We start from the raw sequence: 24,073 nt of genomic DNA, 5'->3' as shown, positions 1-24,073 counted from the left end.
AGTCTTATACACTCTATTATAATCAAATTGACTTATCTGACAAGCTACAAGCTCTTCAGGTCTTGATGCTTCTTTTCATTCTATCTTCCCCCTGAAACATCATGTGTCTCACCCTCTCGTCCTAATAAATTCTTCCCCATCATTTTAAGTCCAAATCAAAAGCCCTCTTCTTCACAAATCCTTCTCTGAGTCTTCTAGTCACAGTTAATAACCTTCCCCATGTAATTCTCTAAAATATGTAATATACAATGTTACATATTATATTATAGGTGTCCTATTTGACTGTAAGCTCCATGAGAACAAGTATCCTGCCTTTATCTGTGGTGTGCCGCTTACAACCTTCCTCCATCCCCATCACCTAGCACCTAATACAATATACTGAAATATGACAAATTTTGCTGAAGGATAAATGAAAAAATGAATACCAACCTTGAGTTTAAATCGTATGATAAGAAGGTGGAAATAACTAACTGTGAATGAAAAGGTTTGACTATGTCATTTCATTGCTTTAAGAAAAAAAAAGTTTTAGTGGTTCCCTCTTGCTATCAGATAATTGTGTTACTAATTATTCAATTAAAATAATCATTGTTGCTAGCCAAGTAAATGAATCATTTTTTAAAAAAAGTTTTAATTAAAAAATATAGGGGGCAGCTAGGTGGTGCAGTGGATAGAGCACCAGTCGGGAAGTCAGGAGGAAGTGAGTTCAAATCTGCCTTCAGACACTTAATACTTCCTAGCTGTGTGACCCTGGGAAGTCACTTAACCCCAATTGCCTCAGGGGAAAAAAAGGAAGACAAAAAAACAAACAAACAAAAACCCCACAATACAACAATCAAAAAAAAGGTCATAAAAGTCAGTGAAAGTCACTCTTCAACGAGATACATGTTTCTATGCATATTTACTAGACATAAATTAAAGTGAATTTTCTCTAATTTCAACTCAGAAATTTTCCATGTAAATCTATTTTTCTTTCTACAATAGCTGTTATCGTACCTTTTCCAATTCCTATTTAGGTATTTTATTTATTTATTTATTTTTAAATTTTTAATGTAAAATGAAGGCATTTGTACTTGATTCCCAGAAGTAAACAAAGAATTACTCTACAATAGATTGATGGATCTGGACGCGAATAATTATTATACTATTATTTGCTTCAGTCTCTTCATCTGTAAAAATGGAAGTAATAGTAATAATGACTACTTCCCAAACACCTTGTGAGGATAAAAATGAGGTGATATGGCAACTTCATTATATATGGTAAGTAAAACTGAGAAGACTAGAATACAATTAGAAGTATTAGGAAGTTCTTAACAGAAATAGGAAAGTTCAGAAGAGAAATAGGTTTTAGGGAGAAAGATAAATATTTTTGTAATGAAAATCACAACCCATTTGTGCCTGTTCATTCTAAACAATTCACTCTGTCCTGCTCTCTCCTCTAATGAAAAGGGAAAGAATAAATAGAGCTTTTAAGCATAGGTCACTAAAAGAGGTACAGGTCCCATATTTCTGGGCAGCTGTTTCTGTTACAAGGTGCCCTAGGGTCATAGGATAAATATAAATATAAATATATTAGATAAGAATTTTTCTGACTGTATCTCCAGCTATCAGGGTTAAGTTAAAATTATCTTAAGGGACTAACTCTAAGCACAAAAGATGGAAAGTTGGGAGTCTGAATAATGTAGAGAAGTGATAGAATCAAGGAGTCCTGGGATGCATTAGGAAAAGGGATCTTCCCACATCTTGGTTGATTCCACAACCCTAGAGGGTCAACTCCATTGGGATAAAACACCAACCCCTTAAACTGGCATTTAAGGACTTCCACAAACGGATTCAAATTTAATTTGAGTTTATTGCATCCAACATTCCTTTATACATTATGAAGTCTGGTAAAATTAGATATTTACTTATTCCTGAACTCTTCCATCTCTGTGTATTTAAACTTCCTTCTCCAATATCTAAAATGCCTTCATTTCTCATCTGTCTTTTGAATTCTTTTTTATTACAAATTTTAGATCCTATCTCTTCCAAGAAGCCTATCTAAATCCAGCTGAAAATGTTCTCTTTCTCCTTAAAATTTCTTAGGGTATACAGTAGTGATTTTTTCCTTTGACTCTTTACCCTCTATACCTTGTATCCTATTTACATATATATTTACATATACTAAATTGCAGTCTCCTTGAGAACAAGGATTACATAGATTTTCACCTTGTATCCCTAGAGCAAGAGTTCTTAACTTTTTATGTGAATAGGACTCCTTTTTCAGAGTAGTTAAGTTTATGGACATCTTCCTGGGATAATGTTTTTAAACACATAAAATGAAGTAGAGGGTTACAAAGAAAATCAAATATAAAGAAATAATGAAGTAATTTTTTTCCCTTATCCAGATTCATGGACATCCTAAAATCTACCCATGGATTGTGAATGTCAGAACTCTCTCTCTAAAAAGTACAAGGTACTTAGCTTTTAAAATAAATGTTCATTGAACTGAATACAAAATTATCAGTTTTGAAAAAGCACAAAGAAAAATTAAGGACAAAGGTCAGGTCTAATATAGTGTTTTTGTAATAGACAAGGTGAAAAGGAAGGCTAAAGAAGTCAAGCTTCTAGATCCAGAGTATCAGGATTGCATTACTTCCCTTTCCCTACTCCCTCATATTTCTTCCCCACAAATTGTAACAAAGGAGGCAAAGAGATTTGTACTTGTGTCCTTCCAGAGATCAAATGAGGAAGAGTAGTGAGCAAACTGCAACTGAGGATGGGAGTTGGGAAATGTGGAAATCTTGGGGTCTGGATACAAATTTCAGGTACATGTATATGTTGTGGCAAATAACCATGAGACTAGTTCTATTTCCTCCAGCTTACTATGTGCCCCAGTTTTCTCCCCTTATATAAAATGAGAACACTAAGTCTGGTTTTACAAAGTGTTTTGAGGTCCTTGAAAGTAGTAACAAGTTCATTTGAAACATTTAGAAAGTATGAGTAACCCACCAGGAACAAGGAAAATTGACAATTAATTGACAATAAATGGAAAACAGTACATTTATTATCAACTTTGGAGAAATTTCCTAAAGCTGTTTTCATAGTACTTAAAAAATTATATTTTAATTTCCATATGTAAGAACAACAAAGATATTTGTATATTTCAAACTCAAATGAAAACAGATTTAACATATATGTATCACACACATGTTTCTGGATAAAAATATCAAATTCTTAACTTTTTCACTGTTTCTTACTTTTACATAAGTAGTTTTGAGATTCTTTCTGAAGACATTATTTTGTACATGTGCTATGCAAATTATAGTATTTGTGTATTTATTATCATCTAAATAATAGCTTAAGTTCATGCCTGAAGGAAAAAAACAAAACCCATTGTTCTAAAAATGTATAAAGACATGTCAATCAAATTTTATCTCTCCTAGTATACTAAACACAATATCCACTTTTAATCTTTTATAAAGCAGGATGTTTCTCTGAGCATATAAAGTTAACAAAACTGCTAGGATGAAACTTAGAAAAGTTAACAAAACTGTTAAGATGAATGGATGAGAAAAGAGAAGGGATGCAAGAACATAAGGAGGATATTTGACTATCCAACATCACAAACTGACTTCTGACAGGCAATTATGTTTCTCCCTTTTTGTTCTAATCCACAATCTACTCTGAAATATGCAACCAGGAGCTTAAATCATCTTCATTTCAATCTTCCATTTATACATATCTTAATTTATCACTCCTACCTTTTGATCTAGCAGTGTCGCCACTGAGTCTATATCCCAAAGAGATCATAAAAAAGGGAAAAGAACCCACATGTGCAAAAATGTTTGTAGCAGGTCTTTTTGTAGTGATAAGAAACTGGAAATTGAGTGGATGCCCATCAGTTGGAAAATGGCTGAATAAATTATTACATGTGAATGTAATGGAATATTATTGTTTTATAAGAAATGATCAGCAGGATGATTTCAGAGAAACCTGGAGAAACTTACATAAATTAATGCTATAGCAACAAGATTGTATGATGATCAATTCTGATGAACCTGGCTTTTTTCAACAATGACATGATTCAGGCCAATTCCAATAACTTGTGATAGAGAGACTTATCCACACCCAGAAAGACTGTGGGGTCTGAATCCTAACATATAAAAACTTTATTGTTTGTTTGTTTGCTTGTTTTTTTTTCTCATTTTTTCCCTCTTGATTTGATTTTTCTTGTACAACATGATAAATGTGGAAATATGTTTAGAAGAATTATACGTTTAACCTATACTAGATTACTTGCTATCTAGGAGAGGAAGAAGAAAAGGAGGGAAGGAGAAAAATTTGCAACACAAGTTTTGCAATGGTGGATGGTGAAAACTGTTTTTGCATGTATTTTGAAAAATAAAAAGCCATTATTATTTTTAAGAGTTTTGCACTCCATTACATTCCAACCCTGTGAGGCAAGCAGTACAATTATTATTTTATTATAGGTGAAGAAGCCAAGGTTCAATTAATTGACATCAGTGGGTCAACTTCCCAATGTGTGGTCCCTGTTGGAACTTCTTTGGGACTTGTCCTCTAAATCTGACCCCATAGCCATCCCATATCTCACTCTGTTCTTGTCCTCCTCTCTAGACCTGAAGTAGCATAGTTTATCTCTGGGGGATTTGGGGCTATTGGCTCAAGCCCAATAAATGGAGGGAGAGAAGGTCAAAGCAAATGACAAAAAGAAAGTGACTTGCCTCATTCCCCAATTGATAAATGATCAAAGGCTATGAATAGACAATTTTCAGAAGATGAAATTAAAGCCATTTATAGTCATATGGAAAAATGTTCTCAATCACCAATACATTAGAGAAAGGCAAATTAATACAACTTTGAGGTACCACCCCACACCTCTCAGATAGGCTAAGATGACAGGAAAAAATAATGACAAATGTTAGAGAGAATGTGGGAAGCCTGGGTCACTAATGCATTGTTGGTGGAGTTGCGAAATGACCTAATCATTCTGGAGAGTAATTTGGAACTATGCCCACAGGGTTTAAAATTGTGCATATCCTTTGAGTCAGCAATGCTATTACTGGCATTGTAATCCCAAGGACTGTATACCAAGGAAATCATGATGTAGGAAAAAGGACCCACACGTACAAAAATGTTTGTAACAGCTCTTTTTGTGGTAGCAAAGAATTGGAAAATGAGTAAATGCCCATTGGTCGGGGAATGGCTGAATAAGTTATGGTATATGAAGATAATGGAATATTATTGCTCTATAAAAAATGAAGAACAAGCTGATTTTAGGAAGGCCTGGAAAGATTAACATAAACTGATGCTAAGAGAAATATGCAGAACCAGGAATACATTATATACAGTAACAGCAAGAATGTGTGATGTTCAACTATGAAAGACTTGGTTTTTCTCAGTGGTTCTGTGATCCAAGGCCATCCCCACTAAATTTTAGATAGAAAACATCATCTGCATCCAGAAAGCTAACTATGGAAATGATTAACTATAAATCAACGCATCCTATGTTCACTTTTTTCCTGTGGTTTTTTTTCCTCTCCCTCATGGTTTCTCTTTTGTTTTGATTTTTTTCTCCCAACAGGATACATAAAAAATAATGTGTACTTAATAAGTTAATATACAAGCATAATAAGAAAAATTTTATTAAAATTAAAAAAAGAAAGTGATTTGTCAAAGTTCCCATTTGAGAACTCATTTGATTCCAAAACCAGTTCTCCTTATGATACATTAACCCATCTTTAAAGGGTAAAATGGGCTGCTTCTGCACTAGAAGCAAAACCAAGAATGTATGACAAACTGTCATTGGTTAGTTGAAAACAAGGTTTTCTTATTTGATGTTAATACACTTTGAGGATCCTTGTATACTCATAGGCATATGTATGAACATATGTATGCATACATATGTGTAGGAGTATATATCCTGTCCACAGAGGCTAATACAGTGATACAGTTTCTTCCCTTTCCTCCATCCCACAACTGAACTTTAGAAATTTTTTTGCCAGAAAATTGTACCACAAATCCTCACCTCTATTCTTACCCTGCACTTCCTGGAAGCATGAGATTCTAGAACTATTCCCACCCCCACCATATACCTGCATCCCTAGAAATTCTGCCACAGGATGATACCTAAGAATACTGCAGGAATTTGAGTACAGATGAGGAGAGGCTTAGATGGTTCTCTTCCCACATGAACTAATCTAAACTCTTCTAAAGCTCTGGACCTTTCCCAACCTATTAGGAACTTCTGGCTTTTAAGTCACACTGAATCTCTTAACAGAGCTGCTCCCCTCTGCTAGCTAATGACTAAACCCCAAGGTAGTTCAGGGGATCCAGACAGCTCCATAAGAAGCCCCAGTTCCAGTTATGTGGACCAATGAGAATGCACAGATTTTTTTTTTTTATCTGAACATCTCTCCCAAGGAAAATGATTAGCCCATTTCCATTTCTCCAAAAAGAGAGGTGGGAGAAGGGGAAGTGTGTAGAACAACTCATCCTCCTGCTTCATTTAAAGAAAATTCTGCATCAGGCTGGGTTAATGTCTATTTAAAAAATGAGAGTTACAGAGGTGTTCCACTAGTCTTATGCCAACTTGCCTTCACATCTTTCTATAGTAGAAGAGGAAGAACAAGTATAACCAACTCACCCATTTAGTCTTGGTTCTTTCCCTCCTAAACCAAAGGTAGAAAGAAAACCCTGTTTAAATGTAGACTACAATGGAGTGTGGATAGAAAGAAGTAGAGAAAAATTAGAGGTTTAAAGAGAAAGATTGTTTCATGTATAATTCCAAGTCACCATGACAAGAAGCATCCTTTTTTATCTTTATCTTCAAAAGCCTTTAATTATTCTCTAATTGCTGCCCAATCTTTTGGGTGACTAGAAAGATGGTAATACCCTAAACAAAAATAGGGAAATTCCGAAGAAAGAGTTTGGAATATATTGAATTTAAGATGTCAATTATCTGTTTCTCTCTTTTTTTCTCTCTAGCCTTTTATTACCAGCTTCCTATATGGAAAATTTTAAATTGACATTTCAATATAATATAATAATATAATATATTCAATATAATTGACAGATAGAGACACTGACAAAGATCCAGCAAAGGAGACTTAACAGGATTGTTCAGGAAAGTAGAAGAATCAAATGAGAACAGCATCACCCAAAGCCAGAGTAGAGAGGATTGAGAAGGTAATCAACAACATCAAATGCCAAAGAGATCAATAAGGATAAGGATCAAGAAAAGGTCATTAGGTTTCATAGTGATAGATCACTATCAACTTTAGAAACTTTTCAGTTTCCATTGAGAGATATCAGAAACCAGATTGCAGAGGGTTTAAACCAGAAGGAACCTCCTTCTCCAGATCTTCCTCCAAAAAAGCGTGTAATAACAGGACAGCTTGAAGGGATGATAGAATCAAATAATGAGTTGTCTGGATTTTTTGTTTGTAGGCCTTAAGTCAACTAATCAACTTAAATTTTTTTTAATGGCAACAAATAGTTATTAAGTGTTTATTGTGTACAAGGTACAGTGCTTAGAACTGATAACAAAGAAAAGTGAATAGTTCCTATTCTCAATGAACTGACATTCTACTAGTAAAGATAACATGGAAATAATTAGACACATATAAGATTTATTCAGAGTAAATAGAAGACAATTTCAGAGAAGACAATTTCAGAGGGAACCAGAAAAGTTCTCCTGAATAAGGTGGGAATTCAACTAAGTCTTAAAAGAAAAGTTAGTTTTTTGCTTCAATTTTAGGGAGTTTATTGGGGGGGGGGGAGGGGAAGGGGCATGAATTAAGTCACCATTGCTCTAAGCTCCTAATTAGGAAAAGTTACTAACTTTTAGGTAGGCTTTAGACTCTCAACCTAACTTGACATTTATATCTATCTCTAGTTAATCCCAGACCTCTCTGTAGTAGTCTGTGTAAAAAAATAGGTAATATCATAGTATCTATGAACAGACAGCATTAGAAGGCAAAGATCTGAACAAGCCCAATTCTAGAACAACGGTGCTCTCCTACTCTGCCAAGGGAAAACTTATGTCCTCATAATCACCTTACTATAATACTTCAATTATAATATTATCATAGCTAAACCCTAAGAAAACTCTTCCTATCTCTTACTGAATCTTCTAAGTACCCTTAAAATAAGGCACAAGGAGGCAAATCATATAGTTTTCAAATGCAAGACTGCAAATATGCAACTCTGCCTATAAAACCTGATTCTAGTCCTAAAAAACCATATGCCTTGATTTTATTAAGAATTACCACCATATGAGTAATAAACAATGGTCAGAATAAGAGTAAATTGTCAAAGATTGTCCAACTAAATTCTTGTCTAAAATCTTTCAAGTGTCTTAGGGATTACAGAATTGCTTCTAGATCCCATCATTTTCTTTTGTATAGGGAGTCATACTGGACCAGGGCCACTGGAGAAACAAAGAGGCTTAGTCAACTTGTGTACTGCAGAGTTATAGGTCCTAGAGCCATTTGTCCCAGTTGTCCCTTCTTCTCTCAACTAGCTCACATTCTCTGGGTCACAGTCCCAAACATTATTCATTTGAGATATATATTTATCTTCTCAAATTTAGCCCACAACAATCTGGAACATCATTGCCATTATTAGGAGAACAGGTAAAGACAGAGTGTAACCAGGGTCTCTAATGGATCTATATCTAAAAGAGACCATAAAAGGGAAAAGAATCCACATGTGCAAAAAATACAGCAGCCCTTTTTGTAGTGGAAATTTCCAGTTAACTGACAGGCATCCACCTATCAATTGGGGAATGGCTAAATAAATTATGATATATGAATGTCATGTAATATTATTGTTCTATAAGAAATAATGAGCAGGCTGATTTCAGAAAAGCCTGGAAAGATCTATATGAATAGATGCTGAATGAAGTGAACAGAACCAAAAGAACACAGTAACCACAAGATTATGTGATGATCAACTGTGATGGACTTGGTTCTTTTTAACAATGTGGTAATTTAAGGCAATTCCAATAAGCATGGGATGGAAAATACCATTCACATCCAGAGAGAGAACTAAGGAGACTGAATATGGATTAAAGCATAGTATTTTCACTTTGCTGTTATTTTTCTTCTCATAGTTTTCTCACTTTTGGTCTGATTTTTCTTGAACAACATGACAAATATGGAAATGCTTAAAAGAATTGCACATATTTAACCTATATCAGATTACTTGCTGTCTTTTTTTTTTTTGAAGCTGTAAATTTATTTTTTTATTATAACTTTTTATTGACAGAACATATGGATGGGTAATTTTTTTACAAAGTTATCTCTTACATTCACTTCTGTTCCAACTTTTCCCTTCCCTCCCTCCACCTCTTCCCCTAGATGGCAGACAGCCTTATACATGTTAAATATGTTATTGTATATCCTACATACAATATATGTATGCAGAACCATATAGCTCTTTTGTTGCAGAAGAAGAATTGGATTCAGAAGGTAAAAATAACCTGGGAAGAAAAACAAAAAATGCACATAGTTCACACTCATTTCCCAGTGTTCCTTCTCTGGGTGTAGCTGATTCTGCCCATCATTGATCAATTATAACTGAATTAGATCTTCTCTTTATTGAAGATATCCACTTCCATCAGAATTAATCATCATATAGTATTGTTGTTGAAGTATATAATAATCTCCTGGTTCTGCTCATTTCATTCAGCATCAGTTCCTGTAAGTCTTTCCAAGCCTTTCTGTATTCATCCTGCTGGTCATTTCTTACAGAATAATAATATTCCATAACATTCATATACCACAATTTATTCAGCCATTCTCCAATTGATGGACATCCTTTCATTTTCCAGCTTCTAGCCACTACAAACAGGGCTGCCACAAACATTTTGGCACATACAAGTCCCTTTCCCTTCTTTAGTATCTCTTTGGGGTATAAGCCCAGTAGTAACACTGCTGGATCAAAGGGTATGCACAGTTTGATAACTTTTTGGGCATAATAGATTACTTGCTCTCTTGGGGACATAGGGTAGGAAGAGAGAAAAATTGGAACACAATGTCTTACAAAAATGAATGTTGAAAACTATCTTTACATGTATCTGGAAAAATAAAATACTACTGAAAAAAATTTAAAAGACAGAGATAAATACCTACCTTAGGTAGCTGATATGAACTGCTCCTCATCAAAAAATTATATTCGCTTAAAAAAAATTAGTATCAACTTGATAGGCCTCACCAAACATGATGAGTATACAAAAACAGGAAGAATTTCCTATTATGTAGACTCAGAGTTGTCTATCCCAAAGATAATATCTGAAATATCATCTCATACCCAATAAGACCGACTAATATGATAGAAGGGGAAAATGACAAATGTTGGATGGGATGTGGAAAAATTGGGATATAAATACACTGTTGGTATAAAGATGAACTGATCCAAGCATGTTGGAGAACAATTTCAAATTATGTACAAAAAGTTATAAAACTGTGATACTATTTAACTCAGAAATACCACTATAAGATCTATTTCTAAAGATGATCAGCAGAAAAGGAAAAAAACCCACATGTCCTAAAATATTTATAATAATCTCTTTCTGGTGACAAAGAACTGGAAATTGAAGAGATGCCATTAATCAAGGAATGGCTAAATAAGTTATGGTATACAATTGTGAATAGAATACTACCATGCTGCAATAAATGAAGAACAGATTGATTTTAAAACTATGGAAAGACTTATTTGAAATAATGAAGAGTAAAATGAGCAGAAGCAAGAGAACAGCAATATTGTTCAAGGAACAGCTATGAACAACTAAGCTATTTTGACAAAGGACCTATGAAGAAACATACTATCCACTTCCAGAGAAAGAACTGATACATTAAAAGTATGCAAAGTATGGTTTATATACATACATTCTGGGTCAAATGTGGTCTTCTCTAGTTCAGGGTGGGAAAGGGGGAAAGAGGAACTTAAAATATAACAGAAAAATAAATTAGATTTTTTAAAAGTAGAAGCCTTTACCAACTCCTCTTAATTCCAGCATCTTCCCTCTATTAATCATTTCCTATTTATACTGCTTGTATACAGCTTGCTTTGTGTATATTTGTTTAGATTTATCTTTCTGATTAGATTATAAACTATTTGAGGGCAGGAACTATCTTTTGTCTCTTTTTGAATCTCTAGTCTTAGCACAGCACAGGCACAGTGGTTACTTAATTAAACTGAAGTGAATTGAATCCTTTAAAAAAATCAACAACAGCATCCTAACTCATTTCCCTAAGAGAAGTTTTTTTATTGACTGTTTGTTATCTAACTCTGCAGTTACTTAACAATTGCCAAGTTAATCACAATCAGATAGAGTAAAACAAATTCTGTAATGATTCTAAGTAAATTTATATTTTATTAATCACAATAGCACCTACATACAATTTTAAAACAACACATATGTATATGTGTGTATACATGTGTGAATATACATATATGTGTGTATATATGCACAAACCTCACAAATTTATTCAATCTAGAGAACATATATTTGATAATTTATTATACCAAGATAGACAATACTTCCATACTGGAAACCATTTGCTTGCACTGAAATATAAGTTCCTATTTGTGAGATGAAACTCAGAGTGAACTCATTATTTCTTTTGAAGTGAAACCAAACATCACACTACAGCTGAAGACTGAAACTCAAATCTTCCACTCAAGTGGACTTCAAGTCCACTGCTCTTTCTCCTTGTGCTAGTTACCTCTCTATCTCCCATTCATTGTCCTTAGGCAAGAGATAAGCACAAAGGACTTTGATACTGTGGCAGCATGCTTTCCCAGCTTATGATGAAATCAATACTTCTCTCAATTTAATGAGAATCATTGGAGAGTAAGCCTAGCCTCAAGTCCTGTTTGTGATAATTTGTTCAGCTGGCTCTAATGAATGAGGGGACAGAGAATAGGCAGGGTTATTTAATGGTGGCATTTCTCAGATACCAGCCTTAGGCACCTTGGTTTTACAATTCTATGCTGAAGGACCCATGGAAAACTTATTTACTACCTCAATTTTCTTTCCTCAAACCCCAAACCCAGATTTTGTTTCAATGAGGCAGAAGAAAGACGACAGACCTTATTTAAAGACGCCTTAAAATTCCCACTTTAAAATAGGACAGTTTATATAAGTGGACATCTATGGCCCCTGAGCAGCTTTTTAGTTCAATAAAGTCTGACATCAAAAAAGTAAATGTTCTTTTCTCAGGTAAGGAAAGTCATCAACAGAGAAGGCCAGCTGGAATCTTTCCTGATCTAACAAAGTCACATGGATCATGGAGCACAGCTCAGATCTCCTCCTTCAGCTGTTCCTTCTTCCACCCCTCAACCCCCTAAGGACACATCCTATTTGTGATTCAGTTAGCACCATTATAATAGAAAACACTGAACAGAACATTATAAGCATGTTCTTCCAGTAAGTAGCAAGGTGACAGAAGATGTTTTGGTTAAAAGACTCTTCAGCTGATTAAAAATACAAGCTGTACCACCCCAAATCCCCAAACAACAGGCTCAAAGTCTGTAAACAGCAGTTTTCCATTTCTCTTCATTTCTTTCTCGAAATGTTTCCCTAATGCATATCCCACTGCTTTAATGTAGTTATGGGTTTCATAATCTAAGTAGTCTTGCATTGTGGAAAATATGAATTTCTCTTAGTTTTTCTTAACCTATTGCTGTTCAGTTTCATAATGCTCTCTAACTATGTAAGAACCCTTACCTGATAATGGAGAACCTGTAGCTTCAACATGGTCAAATACAATTCCTATTATTGTCTACTAATTCTAGATGATTCCACATTGCACATTTGTACATGAAATAAAGGCATACATACTGTGACCTGGGAAGAATCGAGGAACTGGAGGCCAAAGTAGTCTGTTTCCACAAGATCCAAATGATATACAATCTGATCAAACAAGTCCTGGCCTTTGGCATGTTTCTGGAATACAAAAAAGAAGAGAGAATTCTTGTTAATTGGGTTAATTAGGAGCATCTAATGAAATGAACGAGTTTCTTTTATTTATTTTTTACTACAAACCATATCTCTAGTTACATGTTATTGTTCACAGCCTAATTTCCTTTTACATAGATTTTTCTTTTGAAAAATCCCATTTTTTCTCTATCCCTGCCCACTGACTTTTAAAAACTGAAGCAAAAATTGCTAAATAAAATAGCATATAAATATTAACCAAAAGGTTTTCATTATAAATCATAAACATACTTTCCCGATTAGTCCATGTCTTTTTTATTATCTCAAAGTTAAGTCTTTTATATTTGAAATAATTTGACCCTCAAAATCCCTATCTATTTTTCCAAATAATTTCCTCTTTTAAAACTTCTTTCCCTAATTGTCCCCTGATTTTAGTCTGCTTTTTAAAAAAGTTACTATCCAATTCTATAGATCAACCAGTCAAAAAAACATTTAAGCATCTACTATGTGCCAGGCATTGTACTGAACACTAGAAATTCAAAGGTAAAAGACAATTCCTGCATTCAGGACGAAACAAAGTGAAAACCACTATCTACAAATAAGAGATATATAAGATAAATTGTAGAAAATCAAGAAGCTTCCAGTCTAAAGGGACAGGCAACATGAAAACAAGTATGTATAAATATGATACATATACAGGATAAATTATAGACAATCAATAGACTAAAGGCAGTAAAATTAGGGAGGACTGGGAAAGACTTCTTGTACAAGGTGATATTTCAGCTAGGACTTGAAAGTGTCACAAGTAAAGCTGAACAAAAAGATAAATGAAGGCACATTTGTCCGAGCTAATAATATTTTATTATCAGGACTGGTATTATCTGAGAATAAGATGGGTCAATGGCTGCCTCAGTTTCTAACCAAAAGCCCCAAGCAAAAGGATAATTCCCTTTTTATAGATTTTGGGGAGCACAGAACAAAGAATGAAACATAGGGCTGAGGTCAACATTACTGGTTAGACAGCTGAGGCATGGAGAATAACACAAGTGACTGGAGATTGGAAATGAAGGGCTAACAACACCACCTCCTTCCTTCCTTCCTGTGCTCATTGTGTGAGTCCCATCCCCCCCCCCCCCCCGGTGGAAGCCCAGACTCTTTTGGATAGCAAACCAGACATCCTTGAAGGATAGCTTGGTGATGTAAAGCTTTTAGTTAGTACCAACTCCCTTATGGCAAGCCACATCTCCCAAGGTTAGCAGAATTCCTTGAGGCAAGAACAGAACAGTGATTAGCAAGAGAACTGGATTTCTAAATTTAACCTATTATAGGCCAAATGAATTCTGGACTAACTTCAGAGACAGAGAAACATGATTTAAGCAGTATAAACAAACAAATTAACTGTAAATAGAAACAAAGAAAATGATACAGGATCACCTTAATTTTCTCAGAAGCTAGATATGGCACTAAGAAAGATGAGGAGAAAGAATTGGCCAGACATGGGATAGAAGTAACAAATAAACTCATTTTATCCTGGATCTGTTACACTGATGGTTATTCTCCAAGTGAAATGAGTTATTTAGGAGGCAGTGAGTTCTCCTTCATTGGCCATCTTGTAACAAAGATTGTATGATCAAGTATCTATGTGTATTGTAGTGAGGATTCTTTTCTGGATATGAACTGGGCTGATGGCCATCGATGTACCTTTCAACTCTGACATTCAATGATAGGAACTGAGAGGTCATTCAGTTTGTCAGAGGACAAAACTAAGCACCCTTTTAAATTTCAATCAATCTCTTTCTCTCTCTCTCTCTCTTTCTCTCTCTGCCAATCCTGAAATCAGACGTCCACTATCACATCTTCTAACATAGATCTAGATTACAAAACAACTTCATACCCTCAACTTCTACATAGCAGAGTGGACATAAGGATATAGAATGCTGGGCTTTTAGTTAAGAAAAACCAAATTAAAATCTGGATTCAGATATTTGTTAACTTCACGATCATGAGCAAGACACTTAAATTCTGTTTCCCTCAGTTTCCTTAATAGTAAAATCAGGAAACAGCATCTACCTCGCAGGGCTGTTGGGAGGATCAAATGAGATAATATCTGTAAAGCACTTATCACAATGCCTGACACACAGCAGGCATTATAAATGCTTATTCCTTTCCTCCCACTTTGGTGGTGAAGAAGTAACACACAGTAACAGAAATCTAAATACAAACTGAATGTACAATGATTTGGGAAATGGGAACTCTGGTTGTTATTTGTGCCTTTCAGTCACAACTTTCATGACCCCATTTGGGATTTTCCTGGCAAAGATATTGGATTAGTTTTGTCATTTCCTTCTCCAGGTCATTTTACAGATGGGATAACTGAGGCAAACAAGATTGTAAGTGACTTGCCCAGCATCCTACAGGACTAGTAAGTATCTGAGGCCAAATTTAAACTCAGAAAGAGGAATCTTCTTGACACCAGGCTTGGCACTTTATTCTTTGTGCCACCTAGCTGCCCCTAATTGGTTAGTAGTGTTCATGAAAAATTAGGCTTTTGAATGAAAGTCAAAAAGCAAGGATGAAATAACAAGAAATAGAAAGGGCACCTGACCAACTGTGCTATGTTTAAAAGCAGGGAATCTTAAGAAGTAAAGAAGGCACGGAAGAATTCTATCGATTTGAAAAGACTTCCATGTAAAATTTAAAGGAAATCTCTACCACTTCTCTTTTGTTACTCACATTTCTAAGTCCTCCACACTGAGTGATAGTTAGAGACAAACACCACAAACTGTGCTTAGAACCCCATTATTTAGTGGAGGAAGAGAATGGACACTACTCTGTGGAGTCATACAGGAAACTGAGAGGACCAGGAGAATGGAGAGATTACTCTCTCCCAGAAGAAAGTCATTAGGTAGCGTCTTGCACATCAAAACACCTGATAGTAATATACAAAGATACATCAAATAAGATAATTTGGCTTTTTAGAGTGTAGGAATCACGGGCCATCACCCTAGAAAGGTAAGCAGAGGGCTTTGAATGGCAGCCTGTGGAGTCGTGTATTGTCTCAAAGATAACAGGGAACCACTGAAGTTTCTTGAGCAAAAGTGTCAAAAACCCATGCTTTAGAAACTAAGAAGCTCCTTACTTGGTTGAGAAGACCCTAGACTAGGGTAGTTATAGTGTGGGGAGAGAGAAAGTAACGGATAAAAAATATGTCAAGAGGAGAGGCAACTGGTTGGATCAGCACTGGGAGTGGGAAATAAAGAGTGAAAAATCCAGAATGACTTCAGAATTATGAATCTGAGTGACTGGAAGAACGGCAGTACACTTAATACTAGGAAATTTTCACAATGCTTTATGAATCATGTTGGGAGAACAAAAGGGAAAAACCATGGGAGAGAGAAAAAAACAGAAAAAAGAAATAAATATAAACATGTGTTGATTTACATTGAATCTCCTTAGATCTTTTTCTGGATGCAAATGGCATTTTCTGACTAAAGTCTATTGGGATTGCTTTGAATCGCTGAACCACTGAGAAGAACTGAATTTTTCTTTTCTTTTCTTTTCTTTCTTTCTTTTTTTTGCATACTAGTTTATTTATTTACTATTTTTTTACATACCAGTACAACTGATGAAAATAGATTGAGGTAGGAATTCCAGCAGGATGGTTCTCTTACAATATGGGTTGTCTTTATAGTGTCAACAATAAGTTCTTTGTAGATGATTTAAATAAACTTAATTTCACACAACACTTTTTGTAGGTTCATTTCTCTCTCCTCTGCTTTTCACGTTTTAAAAAAATTATTAGCTTTTTATTTACAAGATATATGCATGGGTAACTTTTCAGCATTGACAATTGCAAAACCTTTTGTTCCAACTTTTCCCCTCCTTTCCCCCACGTTCCTCCCCTAGATGGCATGTTGACCAATACATGTTAAATATGTCAAAGTATAAGTTAAATACAATATATGTATACATGTCCATACAGTTATTTTGCTGCACAAAAAGAATCGGACTTTGAAATAGTGTACAATTAACCTGAGAAGGAAATCAAAAATGCAGGTGGATAAAAATAGAGGGATTGGGAATTCTATGTAGTGGTTCATAGTCATCTCCCAGAGTTCTTTCGCTGGGTGTAGCTGAAGAACCAAATTTTTCATAGTTGATCATTGCACATTCTTGCTATTATTGTGTACAGTATATTCCTGGTTCTGCTTGTTTCACTCAGCATCAATCCTTGTAAATTTTTCCAGGCCTTTCTAAAATCAGTTTCTTCATTATTGTTTATAGAACAATATTCCATTTTCTTTATATATTACAACTTGTTCAGTCCCCTAATTGATAGGAATCTACTCATTTTCCAATTCTTTGCTACCACAAAAAAAGCTGCTACAAACATTTTTGCACATGTGGAAATCCTTTATGATTTCCTTGGGATACAGACCTAGTAATGGCATTGCTGGGTCAAAGGGTATGCAGTTTTATATATTCCTATAGACATACTTACAAATTGCTCTCCAGAATAGTTGTATCATTTCACAACTCCAGTAACAATGCATGAAACTTGGAAGTTCAGAAGCAGGAAGAGGCTATGATCTGGACTCAGGAAAATTCGAGTTCAAATTTGACCTCACACACTTAATAGCTGTATAACCCATGGCAAATCACTTTAATTTGTTTGCCTGCATTTCCTCATCTGTAAAATAGTGATAATAAATGCACTTATCTCCTAGGACTGTTATGAAGAACAAATGAGATAATATCTATAAAGGGCTTTGCTAACATTAAAAGAAAACATAAATATTAACTATTATTATTGGTTTGTCTGATTCTACCCTCAAAGGGAAGAATTAGAAATACTAGGAAACTGCTGAGAGGCAGTAAGAATCATAATCATTAGTTCCATCAAAGTGAAATGGACTACCTTTGGAGGTAGTGGGTTCCTTACAACTAGAAATTTCCAAGCAAAGGTAGGATGAATACCCATTATCGAGTGCATTCCTGTCTAGGCATGTTTTTGGCTCTGTGGGGAACCTACTTTAAGTTTCTAAGATTTTTATAAACAGATACTTAAAACAACATTCTGGCACTTATAGGGTTAGCCATCAGCCCTATGGAAAGCTTGGCTATCCAGAATACCTCTTCAGAAACCAGCATCACCAAATCCAATGTTTTTTTTTTTAGTCCTCATTCTCTCTGATCTTTAGCTTTTGATACTGTTGACCATTCCATCTCAGTCCCCTTCTATTTTCTTGAGATTCCCTTCCTTGCTATTTCACTATTTTTGCCTTTGATACCAACATTCATTCATCCATTTTGGGAAGTATTTTCCTTTCCTCTCATCTCTTTCATTTAATCATTTGCCAAATCAGATCATCTGACTCCCAAAATACAGACTGCTGCAGTACATTACACTGCTTCCAACACATCAATCAATAAGCATTTATTAAAATACCTACTCTGTGCCAAACACTATCTAGGTACTGGAAACATATTGCTTCTCATAGATTAACCAGCAAATATTTATTAAATGCCTATTATGTGCTAGACACTATCTAAATAATGAAGTTAAACTGCTTCTCTTAGAACAATTAATCAACAAATATTTATTGAAACACATATTCTATGCTGACACCATCTAGATAATGGAAGATTCACTACTCCGCATAGATCAATCAACAAACATTTATTAAGCACTTACTGTAATCAGACATTATACTACACATAAGAACAAAAAATGAAATAATCCTACTCAAAATAAGCTCAAATACTAATGGAGGAAGTAATAAAAATAAAAATGTTAAGTGTATATAGAATAAATACCTGGGAGGAAGAAGATTAGGAAGCAGGAAAAGAGGAAGATATAGAAAGACTTCACACAATAGATGTGGCTTAAACCCACATGTGCAAAAATGTTTATAGCACTCTTTTTTTTTTGTAATGGCAAGGAAGTAGAAATTGAGAGGATGCCCATCAGTTGGGGAATAACCAAGTAAGTTATGATATATGAAGGTAACGGAATATTATTCTTCTATACAAAATGATGATGAATTGACTGATTCAGAAAAGTCTGGAAAGACTTACATGATCTGATACTAAGTGAAATGAGCAGAACCAGGAGAACATTGTACATAGCAACCACAAGATTATGTGATAATCATCTGTGAAGGACTTGGTTTTTCTCAACAATGCAGTGACAATTCCAATACATTTGGGATGAAAAAGCCAATCACATGCAGTGAGAGCTATGGAGACTGAATATGGATGAAAGCATACTATTTTCACCTTTTTTTTTTGTTTGTTTGGTTGGGTTGATTTTTTTCTCATTTTTTTTTCTTTTAGTCAGATTTGTCTCACAGAACATGACAAATATGGAAATTCATTTAAAAAGAGTGCACATATGTAATCTATCAGATTGCCTGCTCTCTTGGGGAGGGGGAGGTAAGGGAAGGAGGGAGAAAGATTTAGAACACAAAGTTTTACAGAAATGAATGTTGAAAACTATCTTTATATGCATTTAAAAAAATAAAATACTATTGAAAAAGAAGCAGGTGAAAAAGAAGAGATAGAGATAAGGAAGTATGCATGGAGCCTAATAGGGAGAGGAGCCAAAATGTCTAATACAAAGAATAGAGAGAGCCAGTTTGGCTAGACTGAAGAAGGTAAAAGAGGGAGTAATGTACAACAAGACTAGAAATACAGGTTGAAATTTATTGTGAAAGTCTCTTAAAGCTAAAAAAGAGAGGCTATATTGTATTTTTTATCCTAGAGACATTAGAAAGTCACTGGAGGTAATCACCTAGTCTGATGTGCATTTAAGGAAAATCACTGCAGCCTACATAGGATGTATTGGATTGGAGGTGGGGGGAGAAAAAGGAAAGAAAAGACACAGAGCAAGAAACCCACAAGGAGAGTGTTTCAATAATCTAGGCAAGAATTGATAAGACCCTGAACCAGGGACAGATAGATAAAGGAGTAGAAAGAAAAAAGGGAACAGATGTAAGAAATATGAAGGTAAAAATGACAAGACTTAAATACTGATTGGATATGTGGCAGGGAAGAAAAGTAAAAAGTTAAGAATAATGCAGAGGTTACCAATCTGAGAAACTGGAAGGATGATGATATCTTTAATTAAAATTTGAAATTAGAGGAAGTTTTTTTTTTTTTTTTTTTTTTTGAGGAGGGGGACAGTTCCATCTTGGTCAGGTTGAGATTAAGCTCTTTTCAGGAAATCTGTTTGAAATATCCAAGAGAAAACTGATAATGTGGGATTAAAGCTCAGGAGAGAGAATGGACTTAACATAAACATCTGGGAGTCATTTGCAGCAAAATGATAGGAGCTGATGAGGCTACAAAAAGTGTAGAGAGAGAAGGAAGAAAGTCTAGGACAGAGCCCTGGGGAACAAACACAGTCAGAAGACAAAATATGGATTATCAGTAGCAAAGGAGACCAAGAAGAAAGTAGGAAAGCCGGCAGAAAACAGTGTCACAATCACCCAGAGAAGAGAGGTTAAAAAACAAAAAGGAGAGAGAGTATGGCCAGCAGTGTCAAAAAAGCTGAGGACCAAGAAAAGACCATCAGATATGGTGCTTAAGAATCTGCTGGGTGGAGAGGTTGAGGCTGAGATTCACTGGGTTTGGGAGTTCTCACCAGCAATAAGACTAAAGCTAACTGGAAGTCCTCACTAAGTACTGTATCAATAAGTCCATCGAGCCCTAGGAGGGGAAGGTCATGAAGCTGCCTAATGGTGATTGAACCAGTTCATGTAGAAAAGTGAAGCAGATCCTAATACTAATTGAAATGGGAAAACTTCCATCCCAATTAATATTGGGAGCTAGCCTGTTCACTGAACTTCAAGTCTAGGTGAGGAAAGGAGAAATACAGAAAGGGAGAGAAAGAAAAAAGCCAGATTGCAAAGAATTATGCTAAGAGATAAAAGAAGTAGTAGGGTTTAGTCAAAAGTTTTTAAGAATGGGAGAGAGTTGGGCATACTTGATAGTAATAAGAAAAAGGTATAATCTGAGAAAAAGAAGGAATTATTGAAAACTGTCCAGCAAACTGCTGGAGAAGACAGAGTTATTAGATAATAATAGCTATTTGGCTTCCAGAAAGAACTATATTTAAATACCCTGGTAATTCACCCTTTTGTTTTAAAAAGTCTTCTCCCCCAGTCTCACAAAAGTAATAGGTTTGTTTCTAATTTCTAGAATTGAGCTAGGGAGGAGGAAAGATATAGAACATATTTCATAGGACTCCATTTGGTTAATGAGAAATAGCCACTATGGTAAATTAAAGGGGTCGGGGGAAAATGCCTTTCCCTTACCTTTCTGCAAGTGAGGAGCAGTTGATTGGATGCATGCCAGAGACTATACCTGAAAACTAAGGAACAAAGCAATACACATATAAAGGTGAGGTGTTCAAAGTGCTAAATTCACTTTGTTTTCTCTGCTGTTAATTGGGAGCTTAGTCAAGGGAATTATATTCTCCATTGTCCATTCAACAATTTCCTTACCAGTTTTTTCCTCCAAGACAGTAAAAAGAGAAGAGGTCTAAGAGAAGAAAATTCAAAGGACCCTATCATCCTCCAGGCTATGGGTTAATCACTCCACCTGCACTTGAGGGCCTTTTCTTTAAATGCTTATGTCTTTCTATGATAGTTTTATATTACAAATAAATAGTATCATTATTGTCCACATGGTAGAGTTTATGAATGCAGAAAGTCAGAGTGAGGTGGATGAGGGAGAGGGTAGAGATGGCTCAGCAGAAAATAAAAATCTTCTAAAGGGATAAGATATGATTCCCCTCCCAGTAAAAGATTGGGTTGAGTACCAGAGCTTAAGAGGGAATCTGATATTTTTATAACTTCTAGGAATGGTATTCCTAACCTAGACCTACAAAAATAATACAAAGAAAGGGCCAAGGGAATCAGGAGTTATTACTGTTTCTGTTACTGTTCCTAGTCTTGACAAGGCAGCTTGATGCCCCTGGTACATATACCCCATGGGTCTTTTGTTTGGAATAAGATATCCCATACCTCCTCAAGCAATTATAATAGAATGTTGTCAGGAGCTGATAAAGCCTATAAAAGATAGGGTAGCATAATCTTTGGATATAAATTCAGTGTCATCCTGATTTATTCTTTTGTAGATGATGCAAACAAATCTGACATGTATCTATCACAAGATCATTTTCCTCCTCTCCCCCAATTGTCTGAGTCAGGATGGAGGGCAGTTATTTTAATGTTTAAGTAGGAAAATATGGTTGGAATACCAAAGTTTGCCAGTCAACAATTAGGCTCCCTGAATTTTCTGATTAGCTGAGAGTGAACTTGTGATTGCATAGCAAGCTTGGATAAGTTCTGTTCTAAGTGCCCCAGTGGACAAATACAAAAATATGTGGAGAATGTTCAGGAAAGAAAGAAGTCATTCTCATTCTGAGGAAATTGTTTTAGCTCCTACAGGAACCTAAGATAACTTAAGGGATTAATAAATTTGAGTAGCACCCAATTTGTAACGCGTAATTTATTTTTTGTGCACTTTGTTTTAATTTATCCTTGAATATTATTTAATTCAATCTCTTTCCCTTGTGATCCAACCTGAGAAACTACATGATTATGTGCCGTGCATAGCAGTACAAAGGAAACAAGTATTTATGAAGTGACTATGTGTCAGACACTATGCTAAGCATTTTACAAAACTATCTCAAGATCCTCCTAATTGTAGGAGATAGATGCTTTTATTTACTCCATTTTCCAGGTAAGAAAACTGAGGGAGACATAGGTTAAGTGAATTGCCCAGGGTCATATAGGTAGTAAATGTCTGAGAGTGTATTTGAATTAGTTTTTCTGATTTCAAGTCTAGCCCACTATCCACCATACCACTTAGCTATTTCTAAGTGAGGAGGAAAAAAAAAGTTGAGTTCTAGGATAAGGAACCATAGCATTGGAAGAGAAGGAAGAAAATTTATCTATCAGAGAATGAGCAGGGCAGTTCTCAGAACCCATGAAAAAAAAAGCTAGCTCAGAAGCCAAGGCTAGTACCTCAAACCAACAGTTACACATGAGAGGTTTAGATTATAGTAACAAAGCCGCTTTAGGCCAAGACCAGAATTCCTCTGGTTCAGTTCTAGGAAAAGAGCCAATTTCCCCAGGAATCTGAAGTCTTCAACATGGCTTAGATTTGGGCCAGATTCCTTCCAAGTTCACCAGACTATTGCTTTTAAAATCCATCTTTTTCCTCTTTAAAAGAAAATGGAACTCTGCCCATATCCAGTTCAGTGATGTTTCTCATTCTTCATGATTCCTCAGAGATCAACCCCAGGCAGTCAGTATTTACATCCCCAAAGTTCTTTCAGTTCTCTCTGACAACCTCAGTCTGGGACAATAGCAATATATTTTCTTACTATTTCTTTGTTTATCTTGACTTTCTGTTTTAATCTTTCCAGTAGGAAGATAATTCTTTTTGAGAAAAGAAATCAGAATTTAAATAGAAGGAGTAAAGTGTAATGGGAATGTAATCTGGCTTCCATCCTAGCCTGAGGTAGTCTTGTATGCAGCTGTGTATGGAGGAAATATGAATCGTGATTGGCAAAAGGAATGTTGAACACAAAGATGCAGACACTCTTGTTCCAGACACTCTTCAGAAGAGGCACTTAAACAGAGGATTCTCCAGAGAAGTGGTAAAAAGAAAAAAAAAGTTTTGGAATGATGGTGATTCCAGGAAAACCAATCCCATAATGTCCCTTGACTTGCTTTTTTCTCTAGAGACTGTTGAGAATGGATCTCCCTCTGGATGAGACTGTGTACTTTCTTGGTTTCAGCTGAGATTTGATCTCATGTCCAACTGTAAAGCTCATTCACTCATGCATATTATTTGGTAAATTCCAATTTGTATAACACATTTGATTTCTGTTTGCTGAATTGCTTGGATAAATAGGCTTATTTGATATTCACTATTTGTGATGGTCTTTTATTAACCAGATGGTAAGTGCTTTAAGCTAAAGGCTGCTCTCTCTCTTAAGAGCCATTAAGCAAGAGATGCTGAACCATCATCTTCTGGACTACCAATATTTGAGTGTGGCAAATAAGTATGACTCTAGCGTAATATTCCTCTTAGAAACTGAGAGAAAAAATGCCC

At 35.3% G+C, this 24,073-nt stretch overlaps 1 protein-coding gene across 2 annotated transcripts in view; it reads right to left on the bottom strand.

The window, feature by feature from the left end:
• Window positions 1-24,073, bottom strand: part of EPB41L4B (erythrocyte membrane protein band 4.1 like 4B) — a 259,404-nt gene that overhangs the window by 195,167 nt on the left and 40,164 nt on the right. For both annotated transcript variants that reach the window (XM_051995572.1, XM_051995578.1), the window contains exon 2: window positions 12,848-12,952. In XM_051995572.1, coding sequence (XP_051851532.1) covers window positions 12,848-12,952 — 105 coding nt within the window. The remainder of the gene's footprint in view (window positions 1-12,847; window positions 12,953-24,073) is intronic.

The sequence above is a fragment of the Antechinus flavipes genome, chromosome 1, assembly GCF_016432865.1.
Source record: "Antechinus flavipes isolate AdamAnt ecotype Samford, QLD, Australia chromosome 1, AdamAnt_v2, whole genome shotgun sequence".
NCBI lineage: Eukaryota > Metazoa > Chordata > Mammalia > Dasyuromorphia > Dasyuridae > Antechinus > Antechinus flavipes.
The sequence above is the reverse complement of the archived record's forward strand: the minus strand, read 5'-3'. Positions and strand labels throughout refer to the sequence as shown.